Raw genomic sequence first — 27,516 nt, 5'->3', positions numbered from 1 at the left:
ACAACAGACCAGATCAAAGCTGGGATCAATGAGAGTTTTATTGGCCATAAAAGTAGAGGTGCACCAGTATTATTTTTAGCATTGGCATTGACTCCGATATGGCTGCTTACATTCAGCATCAGCAATTGAATCTCACTGGTTCAGATACCACAAGTGATGTGCTTTGAGGTAATTCAGCAAACATGCTGTGAGAAAAACTAGGTTTAGCATTTCCTTTGGAGATAATAATGAAGATTTTAACATTTGTAAAAGTGTAAAATAAAATAAATAATTAAAAAGAATCCTTTTCAAGAAAGTTGTTATTTGCAATGTTCTGTTCCATGCCTACAATGATTATTCAATTCATTGAAATCTATGGAGAAGTCCATGAATGTGCAATTTATCATACTTTATACTGGCTGAGAAAATGTGATCTACTGTACCATTGAAACTCTACTCAAAAGCCTGAACTTTAAACTCAAATTGCTGTTCACTTAAATGCTCTGCAGGCCTGACCGGGATATATTTTCCAAGTTAAATACAGAGGAAAATGGCGATTTGCACAACCTTCAGCCACAATGAAGCCTACACCATGAAAAAAATGACAACAGCACAAATGTGATGCATTTGTAATATTTCTTCATGTCTACAGGAGCTGATATCTTCTGCTTCCTTCTGCAGCATTTCAATTTATAGCCTCAGAATGGATTTCCCAGCTCATCATTTGCATTCTCTGAATAATGAAACCAATTTATTTAACTGTACATTAATATATTTTGGTGTAAGTCCTGTGGCTGAGGAGTGCTCTCAAGCTGTCAACCAACACAGAGCAGTGGATACAGACAGCCAGAGACCAGAGTGACTTCCTCCTGCAGGTGTGTGTGTGTGTGTGTGTGAGTTTGTGTGAGAAAGAGTCCATCACTGGCACCCTCTGTTCAGTGAAGCGGCTCTAAACTGGAAAGGCCAGTAAATGTGAGGGGAGGGAACTACAATGGTCACATTTACAGTGTGAGGAGCCTAAGTGGTAATATCTTGGCATAATGATGGATTTGGTCTCTGACTGCCTTCTCCTTGAACTGCAGACAAGCCATTGAAGGGCTGAAAGAGCTGAGATGGTCAGATGGGACCTGACCATGAATTGAGAGAGAGATAGAGAGAGAGAATATACATACACACCTACGGTTGCTTAAAAAGGCACTGTAGTTATACAAGTGTATTAATTAGTTTCAAGAATAAAGAAAAATATGTTTTAAATGTTTGCTTAAGTTTTTGCCATAAAAGCATAGATAAAAACAGCGTCCATGGCACAGCTGTAAGGCTGAACGTAAATTTTTCCAAGTTTGAACTATATCTTTATATAGATATATGATATAAATGACTTATAAACTCCAAAAGAACAGAATTTTAATCTGACTGGGATTAAACTATTAATTTAAACTAAAATAAAAATTGGAATTATTGCTTTTGTAATTTTCTGTAGTTGCTGGGAGATTAAAATTCATAACTAAACTGTAGATGTGTTGGAGTTGTTATTGGGATGGTATATTGTATGATATAAAGTGATTAGTGATTAGTTTGAAAACTGTTGATTTTTTTAATTTGTATTTCCAATGTAAGTAAACCAAAGTACTGCTGGGAATATGATTGTTAATTGTTGAAAAAATATCTTTAACCACATTACCAATATTACATTATTTAGTTATAGTTTTTATTTTAAATTGACCCAAATTATTTAATTTCCTAATTAAATAGATAAACATAAAAGAGCTGAATAATGTTAATATTACAAACCACCTCAAGTCTCTGGATAAAGTGCAAGTAATTGTACGTATTCAATGCATGCAAATGAACAATGAGGTGGGCTTTTTTTAAGCAACTGTAGTTATTGTGTATAAAGACTGGTATGGGAGAGTGTGAGACAAAACTAATATCATGAGAACTCTGTCTGGGCGACAAATCTTTAAAGGTCAACTTGTATTGTCTGCCTGCATTTTCCGCATTAGCATTACCCAGGTTCACAGTGAGTTTCACTTTGCCTCCGTCCAGCTCCAAACGCAGAGTGTCCGCTGACTGCTGAGAGGTGGTGGCCATCAGCAGCCCAAACGCCCTCTGGGACATAAAGCGCAGGGACACATCCTCTGCCTCAGTGTGTAGAGTCCTTGGCAGCACCACCTTCAGATACATGCTACCGTCATAGCTCACCATGGTGGCTTCTGTGGGTTTTAAGAATAGGAAGCAATAGCAGACATTGAGGCCCAGAAGGGATCACGACACTAAATTAAAAACACAAAAAGGGCATTTATGGATTCAAACATGAGTTCTGTTTGAGCTTATCTCAGGTACCACATGATAGAATTTTAGATTGCAATTTTCATCAGTCACACCAGATGGCAGAAAAAGCCTGAAGCATATGAAGACAGGGGGTGAGTTTTCAGCAGCAATCAAATTTCTGAGGGATTTAAACTCATCATAGTGCAATACAAGAGGGATTTTCATACATCCCTTATACTATTAGCTGCATAATTTGGCCTCACTCTGAGAAAAGACCATCTGCATGGTTAACTGCAGAGTGTTACAGGAATCATGCAGCTGTAGAAGCTCTGGTTTTCTAATGAAACACCCATAGCCCATGATACTGACAATTCATAAATGATTCACTATACTGTAGAAAAATACTGTAATTTACTTCTGAGTGATTTAAATGAAAACAACAATTGTTCTCTCATTGTCACCTAGACCACTTTGTGGACACGGGCGATTATTTTGATCACGTGGCAAAGTTCTTATTTCATCAGACACGGAATGGCAATATACAGTATGTAGATGACCATCCTGCAATTGCAAATGAAACTGTTATTGTTTGGGAGGCTTAGACATTAAGATAATGATTTTTCCTTGGATCTACATATTTTTCATCTGTGCAGGCAGTTTCCAGCCACTACAAAGCTAGGTTGATAATATACTGGCCAAAGTGTGTTAAAAGCTCTGCAGAAGCAATTTAAAATCACTTATGTTCTCCATTCACTACCATCCTTCCCAGAAACTCTTACCCTTCTCACAACTGGAACCTAGGTAGCCAGTACCATTGCAGTCACAAATATGGCGGTTCCAGCCTTCTCTGCAGTGTCCACCATTGGCACATGTGTCTCTGGCACACCTGACATGAGTCTCTCGGGTGCAGAAGCTGCTGACACCTATGGCGCTTTGAACTTCAGCCAATCTCAACAGATTACGGCTTTGTCCGTCAATGAAGAGGTCCCTCACGCATCCCACGTAGCCAAGGCCGAGGGAGGCTGTCCATACCTCAGGGGGGAGCATGAGGGCTTGACGATCCTCAGGTAAACCTCCAAGATACATGTCCCCATCTAGGTCAAGAATCTCACTGCCTTCATTAGCAGAAAAGGGTATGCGCTGGCTGTTCACAGAGATAAAGCCTGCAGGGCAGGAATAAAGACTGAGTCAACTTGCACAATATTCTTATTGCTGAAAATGAAGAAAAGGTGTGTGTGGGTTTTGCTAAGTGAGGTGAGAACAAACAGTGAGAATGAGGAAGTGGGCACTAGTCTGTTTTAAATAGCAGGGATAATAAAACTGCACTGCAAGTGCTCAGGATCTGATTTTATGCTAAAATAAAAACTAGCTCTGGAAAAAAGAAATTTAAATGACAAATCTGCATTGTCATACTAGCCTGCTTAAGCAGGAAGAAAATGCATTTATAGAAATGTCAAGAAAGAAGTAATAGAGGGAACTGTGTCTATTTTCGCTGCTACTGACAAAGGAGGTGTTTGATTTGCAATAATTAGGCAAAGACTACTCAATTTGAGGTGGGTAACTGTCTAATTGGCCACTTGTTAAATATGCACACATTTTGAAAATGCTATATACATATATCATAACAACTAAAATTGTGTCATAATGAATGATGAATACGCATCCATGTTGTTCTTCATTGAAGAAAAACAAGAATGAGCCCATGTGACAGTATCTATGCAATCATATGGTGACTTCACAACTTGGAAAATGTTCTACTCCATAGCTAAAAGTGGAGATACACAGCAACAGAAGCAGACAGAAGGCTTCCCCTGAATTCACATAATTCTCTTACCGTTGCGCCCTGTCCTCTGGAAGTCCACATGGCACCACTCGCCATCATTGAGCCTTGTGTTACTAGCTTTCATCTTAATGCTGCCAGAGCCCATATCCATGACCAGGTAGAGAAATCCATCCAGCAGCTCTATGGCAAAGAAGTCAGCCCTGGGCTTCCTGTCAGGCTGTGCTCCCTGCAGACTGCCATGGCTGAACAGCAACAGGCCGCTAGACTCTGTGGTGCGGAAGTCAAAAGATATGGCCCCTGTCTTTTTTGTGTTCCACCTGGGCAATGTCAAGTAGGCAGACGGTGTGTCGAAGGTGACTGGCTCCAGGGCTTCCACATTCTCACAGCTGAATATCAGGTCACCATGGATACTGATCTTAGGGTCTCGCTGTTCAGCTAGCTGTGACAGTTCCAGTCTAAACTCATTATTCTTGTAGACGACCTAATAAATGATAGATATGTCACGGTGAGACAATAGCTGGGGAGAGCAATAAAATCAGTGCTAAGGCTGAATATTACTTATCAATGAATATTAAAAACGATATGACACAGCATCATTCAAAAATACAAAAAGAGAATGTATCAAATGAAAATATGTGGCGAAGGTTTCAGTTCTACAGTCAAATAAACTTGTGCCTTTAATTATAAGGATATAGAATAATTTGCTGCAATCATTAAAAAAAAAAAAAATCAACCACAGTTTGTCTCACTGATTGTTCCTATCTCATGCTGTGTATCCATGCTGAGACAGAGGCAGCATTTAGAACGAAAACCATTATATTTTACTCTGATACAGTGCAAAATTTAAAAAAAAAAATGTTTTAAATTATTTGTGAAAGCAGACATTCTTCTTCTCCACAACAACAATCTGGTTTTTGATCGAAATATTTTCAGGATTTCTATATAATTTCTTCAATAACTCTGATACTGTGATGAGAAAAAACAAAGGGAGCTGAAATGCTTGAGAAACTACAAAACGCATTGAGATTTTGACGCAAATGCAAGCATTTACATTTTAGAAATTTAGCTGACAGACTTAGGAACATACAAAGAATAATCTTAAATTTGAAGCGGGGGATTCACAGACATCACAATCAGACAATGACAGACAATTACTGTATGCGTATTCATATGAAGTGAACTGAAAAAAGTAAGCTTAAGCAAGCAAGGAAGTGGGTGGGAGAGAAGAGGAAAACACAACAGAAAATGTATGACTTAAAGAGGCAAATTTAGTAAATGTAAAATGGCAAATATTGGATTGTTTATCTTCAGTTCTGAGGATTTGATACAAGAGCAGCTAAAAGAAAAAAAAAAAAAAAAAAAAACACCTGCCCTCTGCCTTTGAGGAATGTCTGGCTATTGATCAGTCAATGAAAATGGAGAGAAATACAAAACCAGCTGTTAAAAAAGATATTTACTTAGACTAAAACAAAAACAAATCCCTTGTTTAAGCTGAAAGCATACTTCAATACAATACCCGTGGAGACTTCTCTGCTGTGTTACTTTATTATTTTCTATTTTAATTCTGGGTTCATCAATATACACAGCAGAAGACAACAATGCTTGTCTCATTTAGTATCAGTGGTAAGTCACCGTGAGCCCACTGTTATCTGCCACATCACTCTGCAACCAGTCACTGCCTGAGGTGACACACACACTACACAGAGGGCCAACAATGGAGAGCAAAGGCAATTTGAGCCAATATCACACTTTCACACCACCTTGGTGTGACTAATTAAGCAGAGAAATCAGATGGTGAAACTGACCAGCAAGAAATGAGTGTAAGTACCAATTTTGAAATGGGAAAAGAGTCAATCAACTTAAAAAGCGGGAACAGTGCATAGCAGGTACAAAGATATATTTTTCCCCCTTGGGAATACCACATCTAACACAGCTGCATTGATGGTTGCAAAAAAGCAAGCTGTGACCTCTGCACGACTATTATACAAGCCAAAGGACAATACAGGATGTGGAATCCCATTTCACCAATTCAGACACATGTTTTATGAGACAAGGATTAGAGAGTATCCCAAAACACAAGAATAAAGCTCTTGTACTGTTGATTGACAAAGCCCCTCATGTCTTTTATGCTCAAGCAATGAAGGATAACAGCAGACGGAGAATGAAGACCTTCTCTGCTGTGTGAACACATTCTTCATAGCCAGATTGGGTACAATATCTGAAGCATTAAAGTAGAAAAACCTAATGGTGGGGTGTGGGATATCCTATGGGCACACATGCTGCAGATCAATAAGCTGCTGACTTCCAAGACAAATTCATCTCTCCCTGCTAGTTGTTGTAGTCGTGACTTTCATGTGAAAGTGGCCATTATTTATCCTCTACCTGATGAACTTGATGGCCTCCATGCCGCAGCACTCACATTTGTTATCATGTAACGTCTACAGAGATTAGTCATGGCCCAAACTACATTCAGTGCAATAAGACACATCCACCTATCCAGATTCACTGCTTCTACAATAAATACTGTATTTTAGTCACTGCTCACTTATCTTTCCCAGGTGGATTAAGATGAATATGTGATTTCTTTTCCCTATTCACCACAGGGCTTTGTTCCTATAGTTCCTCACCAAACTCAAAGCTCTGGCTTGGACTGACCCATTTCTGAACCTGGCTCCTGGATTTCCTGACAGGCTGATCCCATTTGATCAGCTCTGCCTCTGCAACTGTTCACCCTCATTAACGGAACTTTTTGGGTTTGTCATCCCATCGTCTTGACTCTTTATCCTATCATATTTACCCTGCCTGCTTCCAGTTTGTCTGCGTGACTACGCACAGCAGTAGTAGGTCTAAACATCACCACCAGCTACACCACCCACAGAGCGGAGGTTGCAGCATTGGCAGCAGTGCTGGGACAATAACCTGTCCATAAATAACATCTCATTTTCAATTCAGTGTATTCCCACTGCAGAGTAATTATGTAGACATTCCATTTAAAAATCATTCAGCCAACACTTGAGTGCTTTCAAATGTGTATGTTATGTACTTCATTAACACATAATGCTAATATTATAACAAATGCTGGGTAGTTTAATGGACAAATTACATAGCTGTAGACTGTGAGATTACCCTAAATCATACAATATTTAGCCACATGCTAATGGCTCTGAGCAGACTGCAAATATCAGCATGTTAACATGCTCGCAATGGTGTGTTTTAAACTTAGTTTATGTCAGCATGATAACACCTTGCCTTGACTAAAAACGTGACTAAAACAATTGACTAAGACTAAATATAAACATAGCTAACAAAATTAGGACAAGTCAGAATAGTCAAACGTGTAAATGGTTTTTCAGTAACATCAGTATTGTGCTCTTTCCTTTGAAACTCACATCACTCGTTGTACATACATTGGTCTGAAGCACCATAGGTGTATTAAGCCACATCTCAAGCTGGATATATTGCAGGTAGAACTACAGTAAATGAAACAGCTTTTTTCTAAGTCACATGAAGGAAATATTACATTGAAAAACTAGTCTTTTCATGTTAGTACACACATTCTCTTAGTCTCCAACAATATTCTATAAAGTCATCAATCTACCTTTACCAACACAGAATCTTTAGAATGAGTCAAGCTCTCACTCCTGCACATAATAAAGCTGCTGCTGGTTATGCTTTGCTCCAACATGTGAATGCTGTTACAAGCTTAGTTTTCTGCCACTCATTGTGTCTATCCCACACATAAGTGATGCTTCAGTTCTGTCCTTGGTGCAATGGACTCCCAGCTGAATCCCATGCAGCTGGATTTAATAGGGATCAAGAACAGAGCCTAATAAAAGTTTATTGGTATTTATGGAATAAATGGTCTTAGATCCTTTCATGTATATTTTTCTCACAAAACAAATTTCTTTGAGCTGGGCATTAACCCCAATAAAACATGTACACACCTTTAGGGTATGTAGTGTCCATCTTATTATTTTCCTCCTGGCAGTTCTAACATCAAACTGCTGCTGTTTTAGTCCTGTCTCCTAATCCTTCCTTGGTAGGGAAGCATTTCTCTCACTTTTAATGCACACATTTGCCTTTTATGAGATTGCTCAGTTCATTAAAAATTTGTGAGACCAGGCTGAAATTGAGCATTAGCCCATATATCACTGCTTTGCCTACATTAATTCAAATACTAAGTACATGATCTTAACTTTCTTGCTCAAGGTAATCAATGTGACAGGTACAAGCCACAATTTAAAATCTTCAAAACATGTGAAGTTGTGGCAGAAGTGTTCATCTGTTCCTTACGTATATTAGTGCTACATTTGCCAAGGGATTCCTGCAGGAACCTATACATGCATATGCTGCACATTGCAGTCTCTCAGCTAAACATTTCTCCTTGAAACGCCCTAGAACAGAAAAATCAATACAATGTGAGGTGTATTTTCCTATATGCAGAACCTGCTCTGCTTATGGAAGGGTTAGTGCTATCTAAAGAGGGTAGGATAGTATTTCCCCATCCTCTGCTGAGGCTGAGGTCAAGCTGTACTCACATCTTTCAGACAACCCATGAAGTTGTTGCTGACCGGGGAGCCTGGTAGGTCAGCTGTGTTTAGACTACCCCCTATGTAGAAGAGATCATCAGATCCCAGCATGGTGTAGTCCTCTTGAGTGTAGCCTGTGCTGGTGAGTATCCCATCCACCAAGATCGTTACCTAAAGGAAGAAAGGATTAGGGCAATGTGAGCGAAATAAATGACTAGACAGGGAGCAATTTTAAGTCAAACAGAAAGAATTGGCCTAATTATTTCATGCTTCATTTCTTGATTGTACTTGAGCTTGCCTTAATGTTGGATCTTGAAAGCAATTACAAGAACAGCTTTGAAGGGTTCACTAATCTTGGCTGATCCTTGTTTCTGATACATTAACAAGGCTGCAGTGGAGATAGTGTAACATAAATACTCTTTCCACTGATATTTTGGCTCCAAAGCAATGTGAATGCTACAATTAAACTCAATTAATTTAAGATTAAAGATATCACGATAGCAAGATGCATTACTTGTATACTGGTTGCAACAAAACAAGATTATTCTCATATCAGTATAATCAGTACACAGAGACAAAGGAAGTTAATGAATGAAAAGGGTTATAGAGGAAAACAATATGCTTGTTGCCATGACAATGAGTCTACTGTTAACATGTATAACTGCAGCAACGCATGAAAAGCTCTCAATTTGGGGTAATAACTAAAAACAATTAAAACCATTCTGTGAAGGAAAAAAATTTTTTTTTTTAGGAAAATCCACTGTGAAAAGGTAATAGTTCTTTTATGATTGTACTGCCTGTTATAAATTGCATTTGAGATCCACAATTAAAGATGACAGCTCCAACCAGGCAGAGGACATGCATGTTCAAAAAATAAGTTAATTGTTGTAACGTCTCAGGCCATTCACATTGTGTTATAAATGCTGAGGTTCAGTGGAAATACGTCACTCATAAAATTCTTTGTCCAAATCAGGCCAGTAGCTCTTAAAATATCTACATTAAGTCTAATTTGTAAGTTAGGGAAACCACTAAATTGATTCTGCATCTTTGCTGCACAAAGTGGTTGTCTTATATTGTACATAAAAGTAAAAAGTACAGCCTTTCCTTCCACTATTACACAGACGACATTCAAATCTTTCTCCCACTTGTCGCAAAAAATGGCTAATTACAATTAATTTTGTATTTAGACCGGGTAGGTCAAATATTTTATTGATGTATTAGTTTTAAATTGGTTGTTAGATTTTAATTTCCTTTTAGTACTTCAAGGATCTATCTGTGGTTCTGTAGATTATTGGGTTAAATGATGTTACATTTTAAATCTCATATTATTTTTTTATTGTAAAGCACTTTCGTCAACCTGTTTGTTGTTGGAAAGTGCTATATAAATAAACTTTAATTTAATATTTCCCAATTTATAGTGTTTATAGAGTAGGTTTGAATTTTTCATTTTATTTTGATTAGGAAATTTCACTGTGGAAATTTAAGTATTTTCAAAATAACAAGCTTTAGTAAGAACAAATCTTAAAAATTGAACGCTTTCCTTTAAAGTAGAAGGATGAGAACAACAAAGAAGACACTGGGGGGGTAGATATGGTTAACAACTCCACTACCACCACCAACAGACCCAACAGACCTTGACATATGTAGATAAGAGTAGCAAAGTGGTGTTGCTGCAATTAAAGCAGATTGGCCATTATCACACAGTCAGGCACCAGTAAGCAAAAAATACAAAAAATAATTTAAAATGTGGGACTCTCTGAGCTAAGGATTAAAAGCCTCAGACTTTAAATTGTACCTTGTGAATAGCTTAACTCCTTAAAACCTGTGGTGTCTAGTCTGTACAAATCACTGGCATGTTGAAAGCAAGAGGATAAGAGACAAAAGAATGACCTGACATGGTGTGTTCAGGTGTCAGGTGTCTAAAACGAGGTCCCCCCTTTCCATTCTCTGCTCCTGGCAGATATTGATTTCTGTCTGTCTACCGGTGACGGCCTGAGTATCTTTGGCTTTGACAGTGGACAATAGCATGGCTCGACTGTAGGCTGATGAAACTGCCCATCAAGAAACTTCAGAAAAATGAAAGTGCTCTTATATCCTGAAACTGATTCTTGCCACTTTCTCTTTCCTGCTACAGTATGTGGAAAAACAATGTTAGACCAATGTCTAAAAAGTGTATAATAATTACACTATATCTTGACACTCCAGATACTTACTATACTGGCATTTGAAAATCTGAGGTAAGGGATGAATCAAAGCTTATTATTAAATTAGGCAGAAGCATCATTCATTAGAAACACACAGTAGGATATCATTCAAGCTCCAGTCCTTGCTGGTACACTTTAAGACTGACCTTTTATCAAAAGTTTTCCAATATTTTAACATCTCCAGTATTAAATAGAGCCCAATACGACTGATGTGCAAGCTTGAAATTTACAGTACGGCAGTATTTAGAAGGAACAACAGACATAGGTGTGTGAGCATGTTAGTGAGTTGCGTGTACTGTACAGAACGGTAAATAGTTGGATGCATCATTAATAAGGGTCAATAAAAAGGAGAGAAAACGAGCAGCAATCAGTTAGCTCAGAACCGTAAAAGAAAAGACAGACGAAGGGGAAATAGTAATAGGAGGAATTCTAGCTTGAAAAGCACCACCAGATCTAATAAAATGTTTCCACCACTACTCTCTTGGGAATTACAGTTCCCCCCCTATCTTCATGTCAGTGAGGTAACTTATCTGAGGGGAAAGCAATTTACACAGGGATCAAATGCATGGCTGAAAGCATAAGTGATGTAAGCACTGGATTGGTGCTCTTCTGGAAGCCCGGGTAAGGAAATAGATGTGGAGGAAGCTGCAAGTTTATATACAGGTTAATGTGACACATTCAGAAAATATTGGTGGTGATGATGAGAGCTTTAGATACAAAATGGGCCCTGCTTCAGCAAAGAAATCAAACATTTAAATGCATTGCACAAGGCACAGCCTGTTGTAGAGGAACTTGTTTAGTTTACTTATGGTTCAGGCAAATTTACTACAGTTAATGATACTTTGTTGGGCAAAAAAGCCCGGAATTCCTCTCGACATCAGAAGCCCAATTTCATTAAGTTGTCAATTGTGCACCTCAGACTTCCCAATTACTGCTTAGTGCACTGGCAGACTGAAGCATAAAAGAAAATAAATGCACCACAAATATAAAACCATGGTATTTCAACATTTCAATGGCCTGTAACCATACCTGTACAAAAAGAACAATTCTTCAGCTGAAACAAAATCCCATTGTGGGAGAAGAGGACACTGCGTGTGACTCCACAGGCTGACAGCTAACCACCACTCTGGAGTTTCATCAATAAAGGAAGATGGTGTGAAGTTGCTCAAATGGTTTGTAGTTGTCACATTTCCTTCCTGTCAAATGCCCTGTCTTTTTACAGAATCCAAAAAAAAAACCCAATTTCTTTCCAATAATATTGTTTTTAAAGTTTTAACATGATAATTTCATTTAATTTTTTATGATATAGCAATTATTGTGAACAAAAACAGAGCTAAATCAACACATTGGCGACAAATTTAACTCCAAAAAAGTAAGTGCTCAGTAATTGCTTAAAGTGTAAATATGTGACCATCAAGCTTTCCAGTGTTTACACACTCTGGTGATGTACAGGGGTAGAATAATTGTTGGTACCCTTTCACAGGAAAAAGAAGATCCTAAAGCTTTCTCTGTAATAACCTGAAACTGACAAACGTAACAAAGGAAGTGTGTTTGGAATTAATTTCAGCTGCCCCTAGGTCCCCCCACCCACAAAAATCAGTTATTATAATGTTACTACTGGGACGTGTGGGGTAGCATTATGGTGGGGCTTGATAGCTCGACCAAAAAAATCTTTTTGCCTGACCAAGGATTATGTAAGGTTAGCATGCTCTCCGTGATATCAGTATTCTTTCCTTTGCATGAACGCAAGACCGTACAAGCTTGATTTACACTATACCCAGTGTGTTCACTGCATCTACTAGGCCAGGGGTGGCCAACCAGGCAGAGACTAAGAGCCACACTTTTACTGTGTTACCGCAAAGAGCCACATCATGGGCACACATGAACATCACCCCCTCCCTTCCTCACACACACAGACCTCTGCTCAGCCAGATTTATTGTAAAAGTCACACACCAACTCGATAATGACAGAAATTGACTCCTACAGTACTGAGACCACAGGCCAGTCATTTTCAACAATGAACATTGTGTGCACTGTCTCACACACACAAACTCTAAGTTCAACCAAGCCCACAAACAAAAATATAATAATTCACAATAGCATGTTTCTTTTACTATGCATGTTGCTTAGTGGGACTCCTTGCCTTGCACCAGGTCAGGCAGCATTTTTAACTTACCCTGCAGGGTCACGTTCAATCTGTCCAAGTGACACAGGATGTCGACCAAAAAAGCCAGATCCATACTCCACTCGAGGTCCAAGAGCTCGGGATGGTCCTTGTCTTTCTCTTTCATGAACAGTGTCACGTCATCCAAAAGCTCAAAGAAGCGAGAGAGTACGCGGCCTTTTGACAGCCACCTCACAGTGCAGTGCAGCGGCAGGTCACCTGGAAGCCCTTGGTCCAGCTCATCGATGGGATTCTTGAATTGCCTGTGCTTAAGTGCATGTGTGCGGATGTAGTTTACGATTTCCATCACAGGCTTCATGACGTTTTCTAAATTCAATGATTTAGACACGAGTTGCTCCATGTGGATGATGCAGTGGAAATTCCAAACCTCGGGAAATGTTTGGTCGGCTTTGCACAGCCCCACAAGCCCGTTCACAGATCCGATCATGGCTCGCGCTCCGTCCGTGGCTATTGCAGTTAGTTTCGGTTTGGGCAGATTTGCTTTCGCAAATGCAGCCATCATTGTTTCTTTCACATCTATGCCACGGGTTCTGTCTTTAATGGTACAATATCAAGGATTTCTTCTTTCATCACACAATCGTTTGACACATAACGTGCAAATATTGCCAACTGAGGCTTGTCACGTATGTCACGACTCTCATCCAATGCGACACTAAAATACTCACATGCTTGAAGGTCAGAGTGCAACTGCGATTCAATAGCCGCGTTAATGTCCGATATTCTGGCGGGACGTTTGAATGTCTGATACCATTCGTTTTAGTTTGTCGTTTTCAGGAGACAAGATTTCAAAAGTGTCACTGAGGCATTTTTTAACGAACTCCCGCTCATTGTGTGGCTTTTTAGCCCGCGCAATGTTCCAAGCCAGTGGATACGATGCTATCGTTACGGTCTCTGAGTGCTTCGGGAATTTTTTGTTAAAACTGTATCTGCTTTTCTGCCTGACTTTTCAAACTTGTTTTTGCGAAGTTCAGTCCCTTTTGGAAATTCCTGGTCGATGTTAGCATGGAGTGAGCTGAAGTGGCGCTGAAGATTTGAAGCTTTGAAATGCGCTAATGACGCCTGACGTTCAACAAAAAAATATAAAACTCTCCCACTCTGTTAAAAACGTCCTGTGGTCATCTTCATATTCTCGTTTTGCTGTGCATTTTTTCCTGCCATTTTGTGAGCGAACTTTACAAAAATTATTCACTCAAATGATCCTGCACCTACTGGGAAACTTCTAGGCGTTTTCATCTCACGCACATGCGCATTTGACGAAAATACCGTAATGAACTCAAGCGAAGCGAACATGCACATTAAAAAAAAGAAAAAACACAAACACAAACTTTGATATGACCGCAAGATATGAACCATACCATACCATAACCACTGGAGGTTTATATAACGCATAACAGCGCTGACTATTATTATTTGCCTCTTTTAAATATGCATTATTATTGTATTGTGTGCGGTAGCGTACTCGACTACAACTACAGTACATGCAATATACAGTACTGTACTTTCTAAAGGAACTTTTTCTTTTGTAAGTTACCGTATGATGGGACTAAGTGTAGAATGGCAGCACGGTGCCAGCAGGGTAACATTTAAAGCAACAGACATATCCGGGCAGTAAATTAGTTTGGGAATTCAGCACTGTGCTTTTCCAGTGGACAGCGTTAATGAATATGAAACCTTAGGGCGAAGTTGTACTTGGCTTCAATACAGTAGATACAACAGTACAATGTCACACACACACACACACACACACACACACACACACACACGCAATAGCTGTAGTCATTATATAAGCTCCACTTTTTCTTGCACGACCTCTCTGACATAGCTTTTTTTGGCTTTTTGTTTAAGTGGAGTCAAGTATGAGCATCTGTGTGACAATTATTGTTTTGTAAAGGTAGAAAAAAGAAACAGGATTCAGAGATGTCATCGCTACTGCATACATGAATATGATGGATATTGCTGTATGGGTTGAGTCTTTCTTTCAATAAGGTAAAAAGACCTTTACAGCAATCTTGTGGGTGCAGTAAAAAAAGCAAGATGTTGATTATAAAATGACTCAAAGCAATCTATTTCCTGAGAAAGAGGGCGATGACCTAATATGAGCTTGTAATATCTATCAGAACATAGCAAACTGCAGATGGGGAATCCAACAGAACAGAAATATCCGACATTCAACACAAGCTGACACAGTGTTTGTTAGTGTTTACACTGACAGTTGACAAAAGTACATACACCCTTTTTTCATGGAACTGGTAACACCTAGACCTCAAAAGAATCTGATTCACACGCTAAAGGCATACGTGTATGTCAATGTGCAATGTTTCAGTTTCTGTACTGTATAAAGTCAAAATACTGTATACAGGGACACATTTCACAAAACAAATGCAAACAGTAAAAACTGTCACACTAATGCACAAGAGAAAAGGTTTATGATGACAGAGTCAATAAAACCTACATAAACAATGCCTTTTTTAAAAGTGTGAATTTCTCTCCCCTAAAAGCAAAAGGCGTGGGACTGTCAGGCAGTGAATGCACACATACCTGGCGAAGGTTGCGCGTCACTCGAACGTCATGCCACACATTATCATTAAACTTCCCACTGGCAGGCTCCACCAGGGCCTCGAACGCACCAGAGCCCAGGTTGACGACCAGCCAAAGAGCGCCATTCCTCAGGGACAGGTTGACATAGTCAGCAGACTTCCCCGTGTGAAGCAGCAAGCCGTTCCTCTGCAGTGTACGGAAGGACAGTGTGATCTCATCCAGATTGCTCTGAATGGGTGTCTGGGACAGGTTGTAGCTGAAGAACTCATTGCCTTTGAAGGTGGCCACTGACTCCTTCTGGCCTAAGAGGGCAGGAGAAACATCTTAGATAATTGTTTCAGTCACTGCACAGCATGTTCACTACCTAAGTGATGTGTTAAGATATATAAGGGATTTAGTGAGTGAAACAAGACTAAAATCAATAGAGAACAGTATCTTTTAACATGTATTTTAAAACGGACTCAAAAAAAAGCATGTAAATATTTATGATGCTATTTACATACAGAACAGAATCACTGTACATTGGGAAGGACAAATGCACAGTCAATGGGAGATCACATGATTTAGCCCACTGTTTGCACATAAAGGATAAGTCTGGCATTAGTAAAATTTCTTATTGCTAACAAAGCTGATAAAGATACCAAACCCAGTAACAAACTCATCCAAAGTATTGAAGTGTCATTGAAATTCTTCTTGTGCATTTGAGACTCAATGGTTCTCAGACGAATGAACTCAGTGTGATCAATTATTTCCACTTTAAATCTTGCAGCATGGAGAGAAGAACACAACGTGGTTCACCTCTGACAGGGATCTTTAGATTACCTGCCTTTATGTTGTTGCAGGAAAAAGTCTGTTAATGCTGACTCCATTAACAGAAGGAAGACACATATACACATATATACATACATTCTAGCTGTTAACCATTCATCCTTATCTGTCTTTGTTACGTGCCTTTAAGCGCTTGCTGCTTAATGAAAAAGTCTGTGTTATTTGCATCACACATTCTTCTATGTAACAAAAGCCTTCCTTCCCCTAACCATACATTCATCCTAAGATGAGCATTAACACACACATGATTAAACATGATATATCCAATGTAAATTCCAACATTTACAACATACATAACCCTCAGTTCCATACATCAATATAGGTATATACATTATATACCCAGCGTACTAAAAAAATTCAAAGCTAAATAAAAATGTTCATTTCAACCTCTCTTCAGATATTTTAAATTTAAATAAGAAAATGCCTTGGACCAGAGTAAAACAAACAGAAAAACCTTTCAGAAGAAACCTTTTAAGATTAGTTTCATAAGATTTGTTGACAATAAGAAAAGTATAGAATAATTCCAGCCTTATCCTTTGTAAAACAGTGAGGTATAGTTTAAATACTAATTTAATTGTGTCAGGATGTTCTAAATAAATAAACTACACCCATAGTACAAAGAACTTTTACTGGGTTATGTAAACTTGTAAAGCAGTTAAAGTGTATTCAAACTCAGCTCTACCTTTATTTGAATTGCATTGGTCCTCAAGTCCATGCAATGCAAAGTGCTTTAGAAATGACTGACAAATACAATTATATAAAATGGAATCAAATTAATGAAAATAATAGATTTTAAAGTATAAAGTTTAGTTTTGTAATAACAAAAAAGTTAAGATCCAAATATTATATTCTCAAATGCTACCAGTAACTGTTCTATTAAAACCTGAATGAAGATGCAAATTTTGTTTACTTTATTGATTCTCAGATTCACACTATATTAACAACATATGGTTTGCAAGCTTCACTATCAATGTGCCCTTAGTGTCAAACATCTTTACACTGTAAATACAGAACACATAGACATAATGCTGCTTTGTTTATTGGTTATTGATAACGCGAGCTGAATGACAACAAGCTTTTGAACAAACAAAAAAACGAAACAAAACACCCAATGTGCTACAGATACAGGACATATTGTAGATAAATAGATACATAGATAAATAGTAATGTGTACAAGACTAATTACAAAATTTATTTCGGACATTAAACTATAAAGGAGAAGGCATAAATCTTAACAGGGTAACAGGCAACAACCTCGGTGGAGACAACAGCAAACTACTTAAAACTAAACTTAACACTATGTTTACAACAGGCCACAGAGCTCTGTGTTTTATTTCGTACTGTAATTTACCTTATTCCTGTCTCCTAGATTATAAAACCCACGGCATTGTTATTGTTTTGCTTCATAATTCTTACCCATAATTCACTAAGATTTATACACACATACTGTACTGTACGGTGCAATAACATATTCTGACACCTACACTTTATCTTTGCAGTATTGAAATCCACAGTAAACTTCACCATTAACGCGTGGTAACTTTTGACATTGAACTATAACTTTACATGCACTACAGGATTAATCTTTAATATTGTATAACAAAGTTCTTGAACTCATGAGTGGGCTGTTTGAAGCCAATATAGGCACCCCTTCCTCCGCTTGTTTGCAAGATGCAGTCTTGGAGCTCCTGAGCAAGCGGTTTCAGGCTAGAAGGATAAGCTATCTGTTTTTGTTTTGTACAGTAAATGTCTGCTTCTGAACCCCAGGGACAATTTAAGCCAGCAGGATCAGGGCTCCCATTTATCTCTATTGTTTGAGCAGTGTAGTTGAACTATTGAACAGAAATCAACGTATCAGTCTATTGCTGTTGAGCCTACGTAAATTTACAACAAAGAGATCATTGAAGGCATTTTGACTAACAAAAAGCATTAGCATTTAAAGTAATATCAAAAGAAGGATCATAAAGAGTTTAATCGTCTAACACGTTTTTTGCATCACAACATAAGCGAATCCCGTAGAAGCATTCACACCTTTCTAAAAGGAAGTTGCTACTAGCAGATGACCCTAAAGGTGTAAAGGCAGCAAGTCTAATCTCTGCTTTCCTACTTAACCAGTAGGTGGCCAGTTGTTCGCAACGAGAAATATTACAGGCTTGTGAAAAATGCAATACTGGCTGATTTTGGTCTTATACAACATTGGCACTAACTCAGAGGAAGGACAGTCAGAGTAAATAGTTGTCAGTACAAATACTCCACTGTTGAGGACAACTGCCATTCAGAGTTCTACTGCTTGGATTGATAGTGACTTGTCTTAGGACACTTTGACACATGGAGGAGGAGGAGTCACATTCTCTAAATACTGTATTTCCTGTGTCTCTTCTCATTGTGAGTCCTGTTTTTTTTTGCCACTCCCTTCCCTCTTTGTCTGTCCATGTCTTACAATACATTATCTTTGCATCCCGTGGTGTGAAACCAGAAAATGCCCCCATAAATGCAGTGATCAGGACGCTGCTAATAGCCAATCCAGTGAGGTGGACTGCTGCACAACACAAGGGGAGTTAAAGCATCCTGGCTTCCACTTGAACAAAGGGAACAAGTTACCTTTCACATTGCTAATAGCAGGCAGTGTGTCCACGTCTGAAAAAGATTATCTGTAAAGGTACAGCCCAGAGCTACACAGAGGTAACTGTCACAGAATAGGACACTTAATACACTGTGGCCTTTAAGTGATCTGCCACCAGATAGGAAGACATTATGTACTACCTGCTATTAGGTCAACTGTTTCTGTTACAGTTACATTATGTGGCTGTCCCACAGGAAAAATGCCAACATATACATTGCTCATTACCATTAAGCTTTAAACAATAGTTACCAACTTTGTCTCCTGCTCATAGCACAGGTGTCAGTTGCTGGGTGGTTGCACCCAAATGTCAAAGAGAGCGGCAGTGTGCTCTTAGCCGGGAGGCACAGATGTGCTAAATGCTCAGGAAGCTACACCTATCGCTGAATAACTGTGACAATTGCACAGTTTGTGCAATAACAGTTTGTGCAATTGTCCCAGTACACACTAGGACAGTGGTGGGCAACCTTGGAGTACCACTGCCCCTGCATTACCCACTGCTAATTAATTGTATCAGGTATGTTCAGTCAATCAGAAGCTGTAGGGGTCCAATTCACTTAGTCTTCCCTCACTCCGCCTTTATCTAAAAGGGTGTCTTTCAGTCTCTGAGGGAATATACCTGATCCAGGTAATTAGCAGTTGGTACATCAGGGACAGTTAGAAAACAAGCAGGACAGCCGCACATGAGGATCAAGGTTTTCTACCCCTGCACCTGTTGGGACTGAACTGTATACATGAGCGGCCACTTTTGAAATCTGTAGAAAAAGCTTTTCACTTGTTTACAGACAGTGGGAGACTTTCCAGGGAAGGATAACTGGGTTGTATATTTGATTTGAAAATATTCATGACCAAATAAATACAGATTGTCTCAGAAGAGTCTGTGGAGTATCCCCTCAGGCTAAAGCTGTAACAATGTCATAACTAATAAGAAATCTTTGTTATTATATTAAATAAATAAATAAAACTCGTCTCATCCATATCCGACAAAGTCAGATGTACAGTATGTTGTTAGTAATTGTCATGTACTACAACTAAGTATTGCTTGAAGGATAATTTCTGTAAACCTTGATTCCACAACCAATTACCAACTTCCTTTTGCATATTAGCACATATTTACTTAGTGAATTACTAAATATTTGATACAGCAGCATCATTTTCTTATAGCAGACGTTAGTCTGCTGTACAGCTGACACAGTAATAGTATGCAGTAGTATATGTAACTGCATTGTTGTGTCAGCATACCCATCAGTTGAAGTAGGAGTTTAAATTGAACATCATCTTTTGGCTGTGTGAGACTAATTACTTCTTCTGAACATAAAGTTTTTCCCAAAGCGAGTAACCAAAGACCTTAAATTATAATGTCACAGTCATGTACAGCCCCAAGCTGCACTAGTTATGGTGGGGGAAAAACTGATGTAATCACACTATGATTGTATGATTGATGTATTTTTTAAACCTTTTCATCTACTGTAAATGACCTCAATATCAGTGTTATCAGTTCTACACCAGAACATGTACATGGGAACACCCAGGGTACCGGCACACACTTATTTCTTTTTTCTTTTTGTGTTGTAGTGGGAATGATATAATACAAAGATGACATACCAAACTATTTCATTTAAGATATGTAGAGTATTTACCACACATATAATATTTTATGGTGTAATTAATAGAAAATACTTGCAAACTGTCCAAGTAACATTTTGCCATTAAAGAAAATTATGAAATAGATTATCAAAACCAAGTCTTGATGTTTTGAGACTACACTGATTGCCATGGAGACAGGATGGTGACTTTTATCTCAATCTTACAAGTGGCAGAAAACACAAAGCATAAGTGCAGCAGATATAATGGTCAGTGCCACCCGTAGTATCCTGCCAAATGTTTTACATTTGCACACTGCATTCAATAAATGTTTTTTCTGCTCAGGATTTACTTGTTCTGCTTGATCTTTTGCAGATGATACGTATATGTTAACCTTGTGTGGATTGTTTTCCTTTACTGAGCATGACAATAGAGTTTACAGTGTAACTGATTCTTGTTTGCTGGTGAAAACCCTCCTACAGTATATAAGAATATCTTGTCCATCAGTATTTAGAAATATCTTATCTTTATTCCATCTGTGCTTAAATGAATATTCAACATATTTCAGCAATGTAGATTTAATTTGAAGAGAATGCTATTTCCAACTCTCTGATCAATAATCAGAAACAAACCCAAAGACCACAATAAAGAAATCATCACTACAGTATATTTTATCCGTATGTGTACAAACGTCTTAAGAATGCAAACAAAAAATTAAATAAATAAAAGAACACAGTCCTTTAATAATATTTTGTGCTTCTGGTCATTTTAAGAGAACAGCAATTGATTTTTGTGAGAACAGGGGAGACATCACTCGCATGAAATCCCTGTTCTCTTTATTACTGACACCTCTTCATTTGTTTTGAAAACACCATGAAACTAAACCGGAGAGATGCTATGAGCATAGATGCATTACCTTGGCGAAAAACTGTAGAGGGTCAAAGGTGATGTTCCAGTAGCTCAGTCAGTGGTCAGGACAAGGGTTTGACGGACAAAAATTGAGTGAGTAGTGAGCATAACATGACAGGAAGCAAAAACGAATAGGCAAGTATATGAGAAAAGAGGAGAGGAAATATTAGTGCAGCACAGTTAACTAAAATGATTTCAAGTGAAGGGAAATGTTGTGATCAGGTGGTTGGGAAGGAAAAGCAAACCAACAGACCCCATACCTTGGCGATTTAACATCAGGTGCGCCAGACCTTGAGGGAAAGAACAGAAAAAAGGATACGAAAACAGGAAGTTCATAAAGAGGTTTGGGAGAACAAAAGCATTGTCACAATGTTGGACTGCAGTTTGTGACAGACATCCTGGGGAAGGTACGGATGTCAAAGTTCAAACTAAAAGATAAAGGGGAAATCAAACTAAAAACAGACAGACATCTTAAGGGAGGAGCGGGAAGGCAAGGAAAGAAAAAAACATCTTGATTGGTGCAACTCTGGTAGTTGCTCACACAGATGCTTTTTTCTAAATGGAACACATACTGTACTTGATGCAGACAGTGTTTGAGATGTGCTGTTTCAAATTTGGGTAAAACCTGCTTTTACTTTGCAAACACCTAATGCAAAAAAACCTTGCACTTGCTAAAAGTAGTTGTACACCATGTGATCTCTAATAGGACGCTCTAGGCTTAGCCACTAATCTCCACTTTGCTACACACAGGTATCTTGCATGTAAGTGCTCAGCCAATCCAGATGAGCCTACTGTATACAGCAGGGTTTTAGGACAGAGCAGAATTTACTCCATACTGTACCTTATCAACTTAATGTTTAGTGACTGTCAGACCTCAGTGGGTTACGACGGTGGAGCCTGAGCACCTTTGCAATAATAACATAAAAATAACTATGTAACCAGCTAGTGATGTTTACTCGATGTACCACTCCTAAACTAACAAGCAGTGTACTGCTAACGAATGTTGCACCTCCTTGGCCTGCTGATGATTACAGTATTGCAGTATTCCATAAAGGTCATACTGGAAACAAATTGGTTGGTTAAGAAATGCAAACATATATCCCAATAGGTCAACTAGAAATTATTTGCCATACCTCACCTGCTCCTCTTGCCAAACAAGAGACGTTGATGACACGTGTAACACTTCTGCTGAGCACATGAGCCCCACTGTGCCAGCCAACACAAACAACTCTCATTAGTGCATCAGCACTCTGAGACTCTCATAAAGCAAGTCACTCTCCCGCAGTTCAAGTCCCACTTTAGTCATTAAATAAAACTTAACTGATGGGCAAGTCAGTGTTGCACAAATCTCCTCCACATGTTCAGTGGTGTTCATATTGCACTTGGGGTGCAATGGACAAGATTACCCCTGGGATGCTCCTTGCCTGCCAACACATAGGCTTTTGATACAGTATGCCATTGCAGGGCCAGTGGCTGAGCCTCTGCTTAGACAGGATTCAGCCACAAACCTGTCCACAGTACAAAATAAAGTGCTGCAGCATGCACCTCTACTGTGGCTGTGCATTCATGCATGAAAAGCCAATACATAAGACATAGAATATGTCTCCCCTTGTTCCCTTCTTCCTCCCTCACGTGATCTCACTCTCACTGGATGTACTGTATTAATGTGTGACTGGACTTGATCTTAAGTAATATCTTCTTCTTGATCTGATGCTGTAAAATAGAAAAGCAACAGCAAGCCACCACTGATGAAAATAGCAGAAGGAAGTTGCTTTCATCTGCTTGAATGTTTTCCTGGTGGGAAGGGGGAGGAATAACTTGCCCATTATCTGGCTAATAAGCAGAAGCAGTCACAAAGTCAGATGCATTGCTTCATCAAGTGGGGGACGGCCCTGTCTGACCCTTCACTCTGACCATGTGTAAATGGTGAAAGGACCTTTGGCCCAAAGAATTTGCAACTTATGATGATTCCACACTCTTCAGATTTTTGTCAAGCAGTAGGGTGAGGAACACTGACCTGCATCACAACTAATGCATCTCGGACTAATGGAGACTGATGCTGGTGACCGCAACAGGTCAAAGGCAGGCAGCACTTAACAACAAGTAATCTTTGACTTTAACTATGTAGTTGTCATCCAAGGAATTGAAGAAAAGTGGATGAGGCGTGGTGCTGTTGCTGCTCTTGTACTGGAGCATCCAGCCATTGAATGTGTTCATCTTACTTGGCTGAATCTGACATCCAATTGTTACTGCACCAAAATGCAGATATCTGTGAGTCCCATCAGAGGGGCAAGCTTTGTAAAATAAATCATCCTTCCTACCAGTAAACTACAGGTTTTTGGTAGAAATAAAATGCAACCTTAACAGTACAAAAGTTTCTGAGCAAAAAATAAAAAATAAAAACTACATGTGATGAAAGTTAATTTTCGAAAAATGATGGATGTGTGTGTGTGTGTGTGTTGCTTTTACGATTTGTTTGACTTGGTCTCAATAAATAGCAATATTTTAGCATTTTCAGTAATAAATCCAAACAAACAATCCCTGTTCTAGTCAGGGCTGCTAGCAATCTGTAAATGGACTGTTTTACCTTGTGAATGTGCTTTTATTGATCATTCCATTATTTTACGTTTATTAGTATTACTGTTTGTTGTGCGTAGACCAGCCTTTAATAATCTACATCTGCTGACCTTGAGTGAGTCCAAAATAAATCATACAATGCCAAAAGCTGCTGCATAACAACTCTTTGTGTTTTCCAACCATCAAGCATGTTGCACCTCTGGCCACATCCCAATTAACGATTTTTGCGCAGGTTTGGAAAAAAGATAATAACAGTCAAGCAGAGGTTTTCTGGGCTTTCAGTGTGGGTTTACAGGGTAAAGGTTAGCAAGTATAACAGACACAAAGTGTGTTGTTATGATGTCCTAAAGAGTTCTGTGATGCCAACATAAAATGAATTACTTTTGCCTGCTGAGAACTGATTGTGAATAAACACAACCTCAAAAAGGAAGCATGTGGTGTATTATAGTGCGTGACAAGACTAAAATGGTGTGTTCTGTTTGTTATTGACCTTTTAACCTGCAAGACTCTTAAAGACTGTTAAACCTTTTTCTTAACTTTCAAAATGACATATTTCTTTCAATCTCAGAGGCAAACTGACATAATTGAAAGGATTTGAAAAGCTTCATAAACACGTGAGGTGAAGAATTAATGTCAGCAGGCCTCTAAGAAAAGAAAATACATCCTAATTTTGTATTTTGCTTCTTTTTTTGGTTTAGGAACTTTTAAAGAGACTAAGGAGACAAACACTGTTATCTTCACAAGTTAATTAACCACATACAGTAAAAAAAACAACTGCAGATGTTTAAGGACCTCTCAGTCATTATTGTGACATTAATTAGCGAGCATCTAAGAAGAAAGAGCCATTTCATGAGGATTAGGATTTGCCAAATTTGTTTTTCTATGAAAAGTGCAGTATTATAGAGCCTGTTGTAATGAGGGATTAGACCAAGGTCACTGCTGCTGAAAGATGCGGGCCCACCAGGACCAGCTTTTTTTTTTTTGTGCTTGTTTTTTTAACCCTCGACTTATTAGTGTGTCAATACCGTGTGCTTATGAACCTGAATGAAAAAAAAATATATATTAAAGCAATGATAATGTGTTACCACTTGACGTGTGTGTGTTGTATTAGGTTTTCTTATATGTTTGAGAGCGTTCTCTCTGTTCTATGTCTGCCCTGTGTGGTGGCTGTCCTTATCTCTCGTTTGCAGACCTGGTCCTTTTGCTCACAAAACATCAGAGAACGCTGCACTCTTTTTTCATCAGAGGATGCCCCACTGTGCCCTTTGTCCGCATGGGTCATCGAGAGCCCAAATGCTGCATACTGTAGATGAACTCAGAAGACTCACCTGCTGTGCCAAAGGTTTTCAATGCCTTAAAACAGTTCCTCAAAAAAAATAAAGATAATTCCTTTACCGCTTAAAATCCATAGCCAGGACTAAATATAGCATATACGTTACCAGGAGGCGATTTAGCTAATGCATAAAGTAGATTTCCCTTTTTCCATCGACGCCAGGAACATGTGATATCGAATTGCATATGGAGGAGTTTGTACTAGTGAATAACGGAAAAAAGCAAAACATTTGGGGAGTGTGTTGCTGTCATTGTTGTTTTCATGCCTTCTGCATTGGGGATCGTCTCCATGTCAAGCTTTAATCCAATAAACATTCTCATGTGCTCTCTTTCCAGCATACCATTTAATAATGGCTGCCTTTCTGCTGTGAGCAGAGCCATACCATCTTTGCTCATATTAAGAATGATTAATGGTTGTTTTTTGGAAATAGTACAGAAATGAAAACTATTAACTGTTACTGAAGCATATAACCATACAGTATACCACAGTCACTAAGTCTGTGCTGTTTAAACATGGCATAGAGAATCCACATCGAACTGGTGCACATCTATACCATCTATACTAGTTTGTTTTCCTGTTGTACACCAAATACGTGTCAGAGGTAAGATTTCAGAAAACAGGTGTGCATGTGCATTTTGAGTCAGTAACGGTGATTTATAATGCGCAGTGGTTCAGTGCACCTTGTGCTGGTCTCCTGAGCCTGTTGGCTGCCCTCTCACCACAGCCAGCAGTCCTTAATGGAGAGATGGATGCCTTACTTTGATGCCGACTAAACAAATCTCCCTCCTTACTTTCAATCTTCATTTCACCTTCAGTGTGTGCACCTCATTAGAAACCAATCCTGTTTAATTGTGATAAGTTAAAATGTTGGCAGTAACAAGATAATTGTGTATTTCCCTGCTAAAAAGAGATGTGTTGCTCTTATGAAAACACTTTTAAAGAGTTGATGAATTACAAGGCCTTAATATTAAATGTGTCAAAGAATGTATGCCATCATGTTTGAGTTCACACAGTGTCCTTAGAGCATAATGGCACAAATCCTTTAGGAAATGTTGATAGTAAACTGTAGTTTAGATGAGAAAAATGCACGGTAAGATAGAGGGTAAATAAATAAGGTATAAATAATAAAACAAACCATCTCTTCACAGCCATTTACTCTGTAAAGCAGCATATAAATGTTCCCTATATTGTGCTACACCCACATACTCTGCAAACCTCTACAATCACCTTGAGTACACTGATTATATATACAATGAGCATTCAGCACATTATGCACATTAAATGCTTTTTCCTTAGTGACCGTGTGACCATTGATAGTATATTTCCTCTCAGTTGAATTTGTTGGATGTCAGAACTGCAGTCCAAAATGACAATAACAACCTGATAATAACTGAACAACTGATGCTGTGGTAACAGCTTTTGCAAATAACAGCATCACGAAAAACAAATTATGCTAATAATGATGCGCCTTACATAATGCACTGTCTTACCTTGTGCTTCTTTCTGGACAGCTGTAGGACAATAAAGAAAAACAGACATATTTATGTTGTCACCAGAATATTTTAGTATCAAACGTCCAGCAATTGACTACCTACATCTACACAGACCAGAGAACGTGACTTTGGTACTTTTTCTGTTAAGATAAGTTGCAGCATTAACTGTACTAACAATAATGTTGGCACTAGGGAACTTAAATTGTTTATTTATGGCATATACTGACAGAGAGATACGATATTGATATTTTTCTGTGTCTTTTTTGCCAGGAACGGTCCCTATGAAGATCAATGACTTTGTGAAAGAAGTCTGTGGAGCTTCCACACCCAACGTGTAATAATAAAGAAACCAGACATCTTTTGGCAAAGTGGAAAAAGCCTTAATCATTCTCAATTCTATACTACAAGCTCACTTTGAAATGCACACTTCTAACACGTCTAATGCACACGTCTACTGCTTTGTAGACCTTCCAGACTAAGAAAATAGCATGCACTTAGTAGCCTGTTATAAACATGCAAGCACCAGTCACATTAGGAAGCTGTTATTGTGTGACTTGTGAAGATAATTGCTGAGGACTCCAGGCAGCCTTTAAGTACTACTGTTCTGTACTTTGACCTGGATTACTTCTAAGTGGCTTTTATTGATTATTCTCCGGTGCTCAATGATGATATAGGCTTAGAA

At 38.6% G+C, this 27,516-nt stretch overlaps 1 protein-coding gene across 6 annotated transcripts in view; it reads right to left on the bottom strand.

The window, feature by feature from the left end:
* Positions 1-27,516, bottom strand: part of LOC137109066 (neurexin-2-like) — a 112,714-nt gene that overhangs the window by 62,025 nt on the left and 23,173 nt on the right. For 5 of the 6 annotated variants that reach the window (XM_067494424.1, XM_067494423.1, XM_067494422.1 and 2 more), the window contains 8 exons: positions 26,832-26,852; positions 21,692-21,721; positions 21,439-21,450; positions 15,491-15,792; positions 8,572-8,733; positions 4,085-4,514; positions 3,030-3,413; positions 1,989-2,192 (listed from right to left, as the gene is read on the bottom strand). In XM_067494424.1, coding sequence (XP_067350525.1) covers positions 1,989-2,192; positions 3,030-3,413; positions 4,085-4,514; positions 8,572-8,733; positions 15,491-15,792; positions 21,439-21,450; positions 21,692-21,721; positions 26,832-26,852 — 1,545 coding nt within the window. The remainder of the gene's footprint in view (positions 1-1,988; positions 2,193-3,029; positions 3,414-4,084; positions 4,515-8,571; positions 8,734-15,490; positions 15,793-21,438; positions 21,451-21,691; positions 21,722-26,831; positions 26,853-27,516) is intronic. The other variant, XM_067494425.1, reaches the window with a different exon arrangement.

Source organism: Channa argus, chromosome 24 (assembly GCF_033026475.1).
Source record: "Channa argus isolate prfri chromosome 24, Channa argus male v1.0, whole genome shotgun sequence".
NCBI classification, from domain to species: domain Eukaryota; kingdom Metazoa; phylum Chordata; class Actinopteri; order Anabantiformes; family Channidae; genus Channa; species Channa argus.
This window is presented reverse-complemented; position numbering and strand designations above follow the sequence as displayed.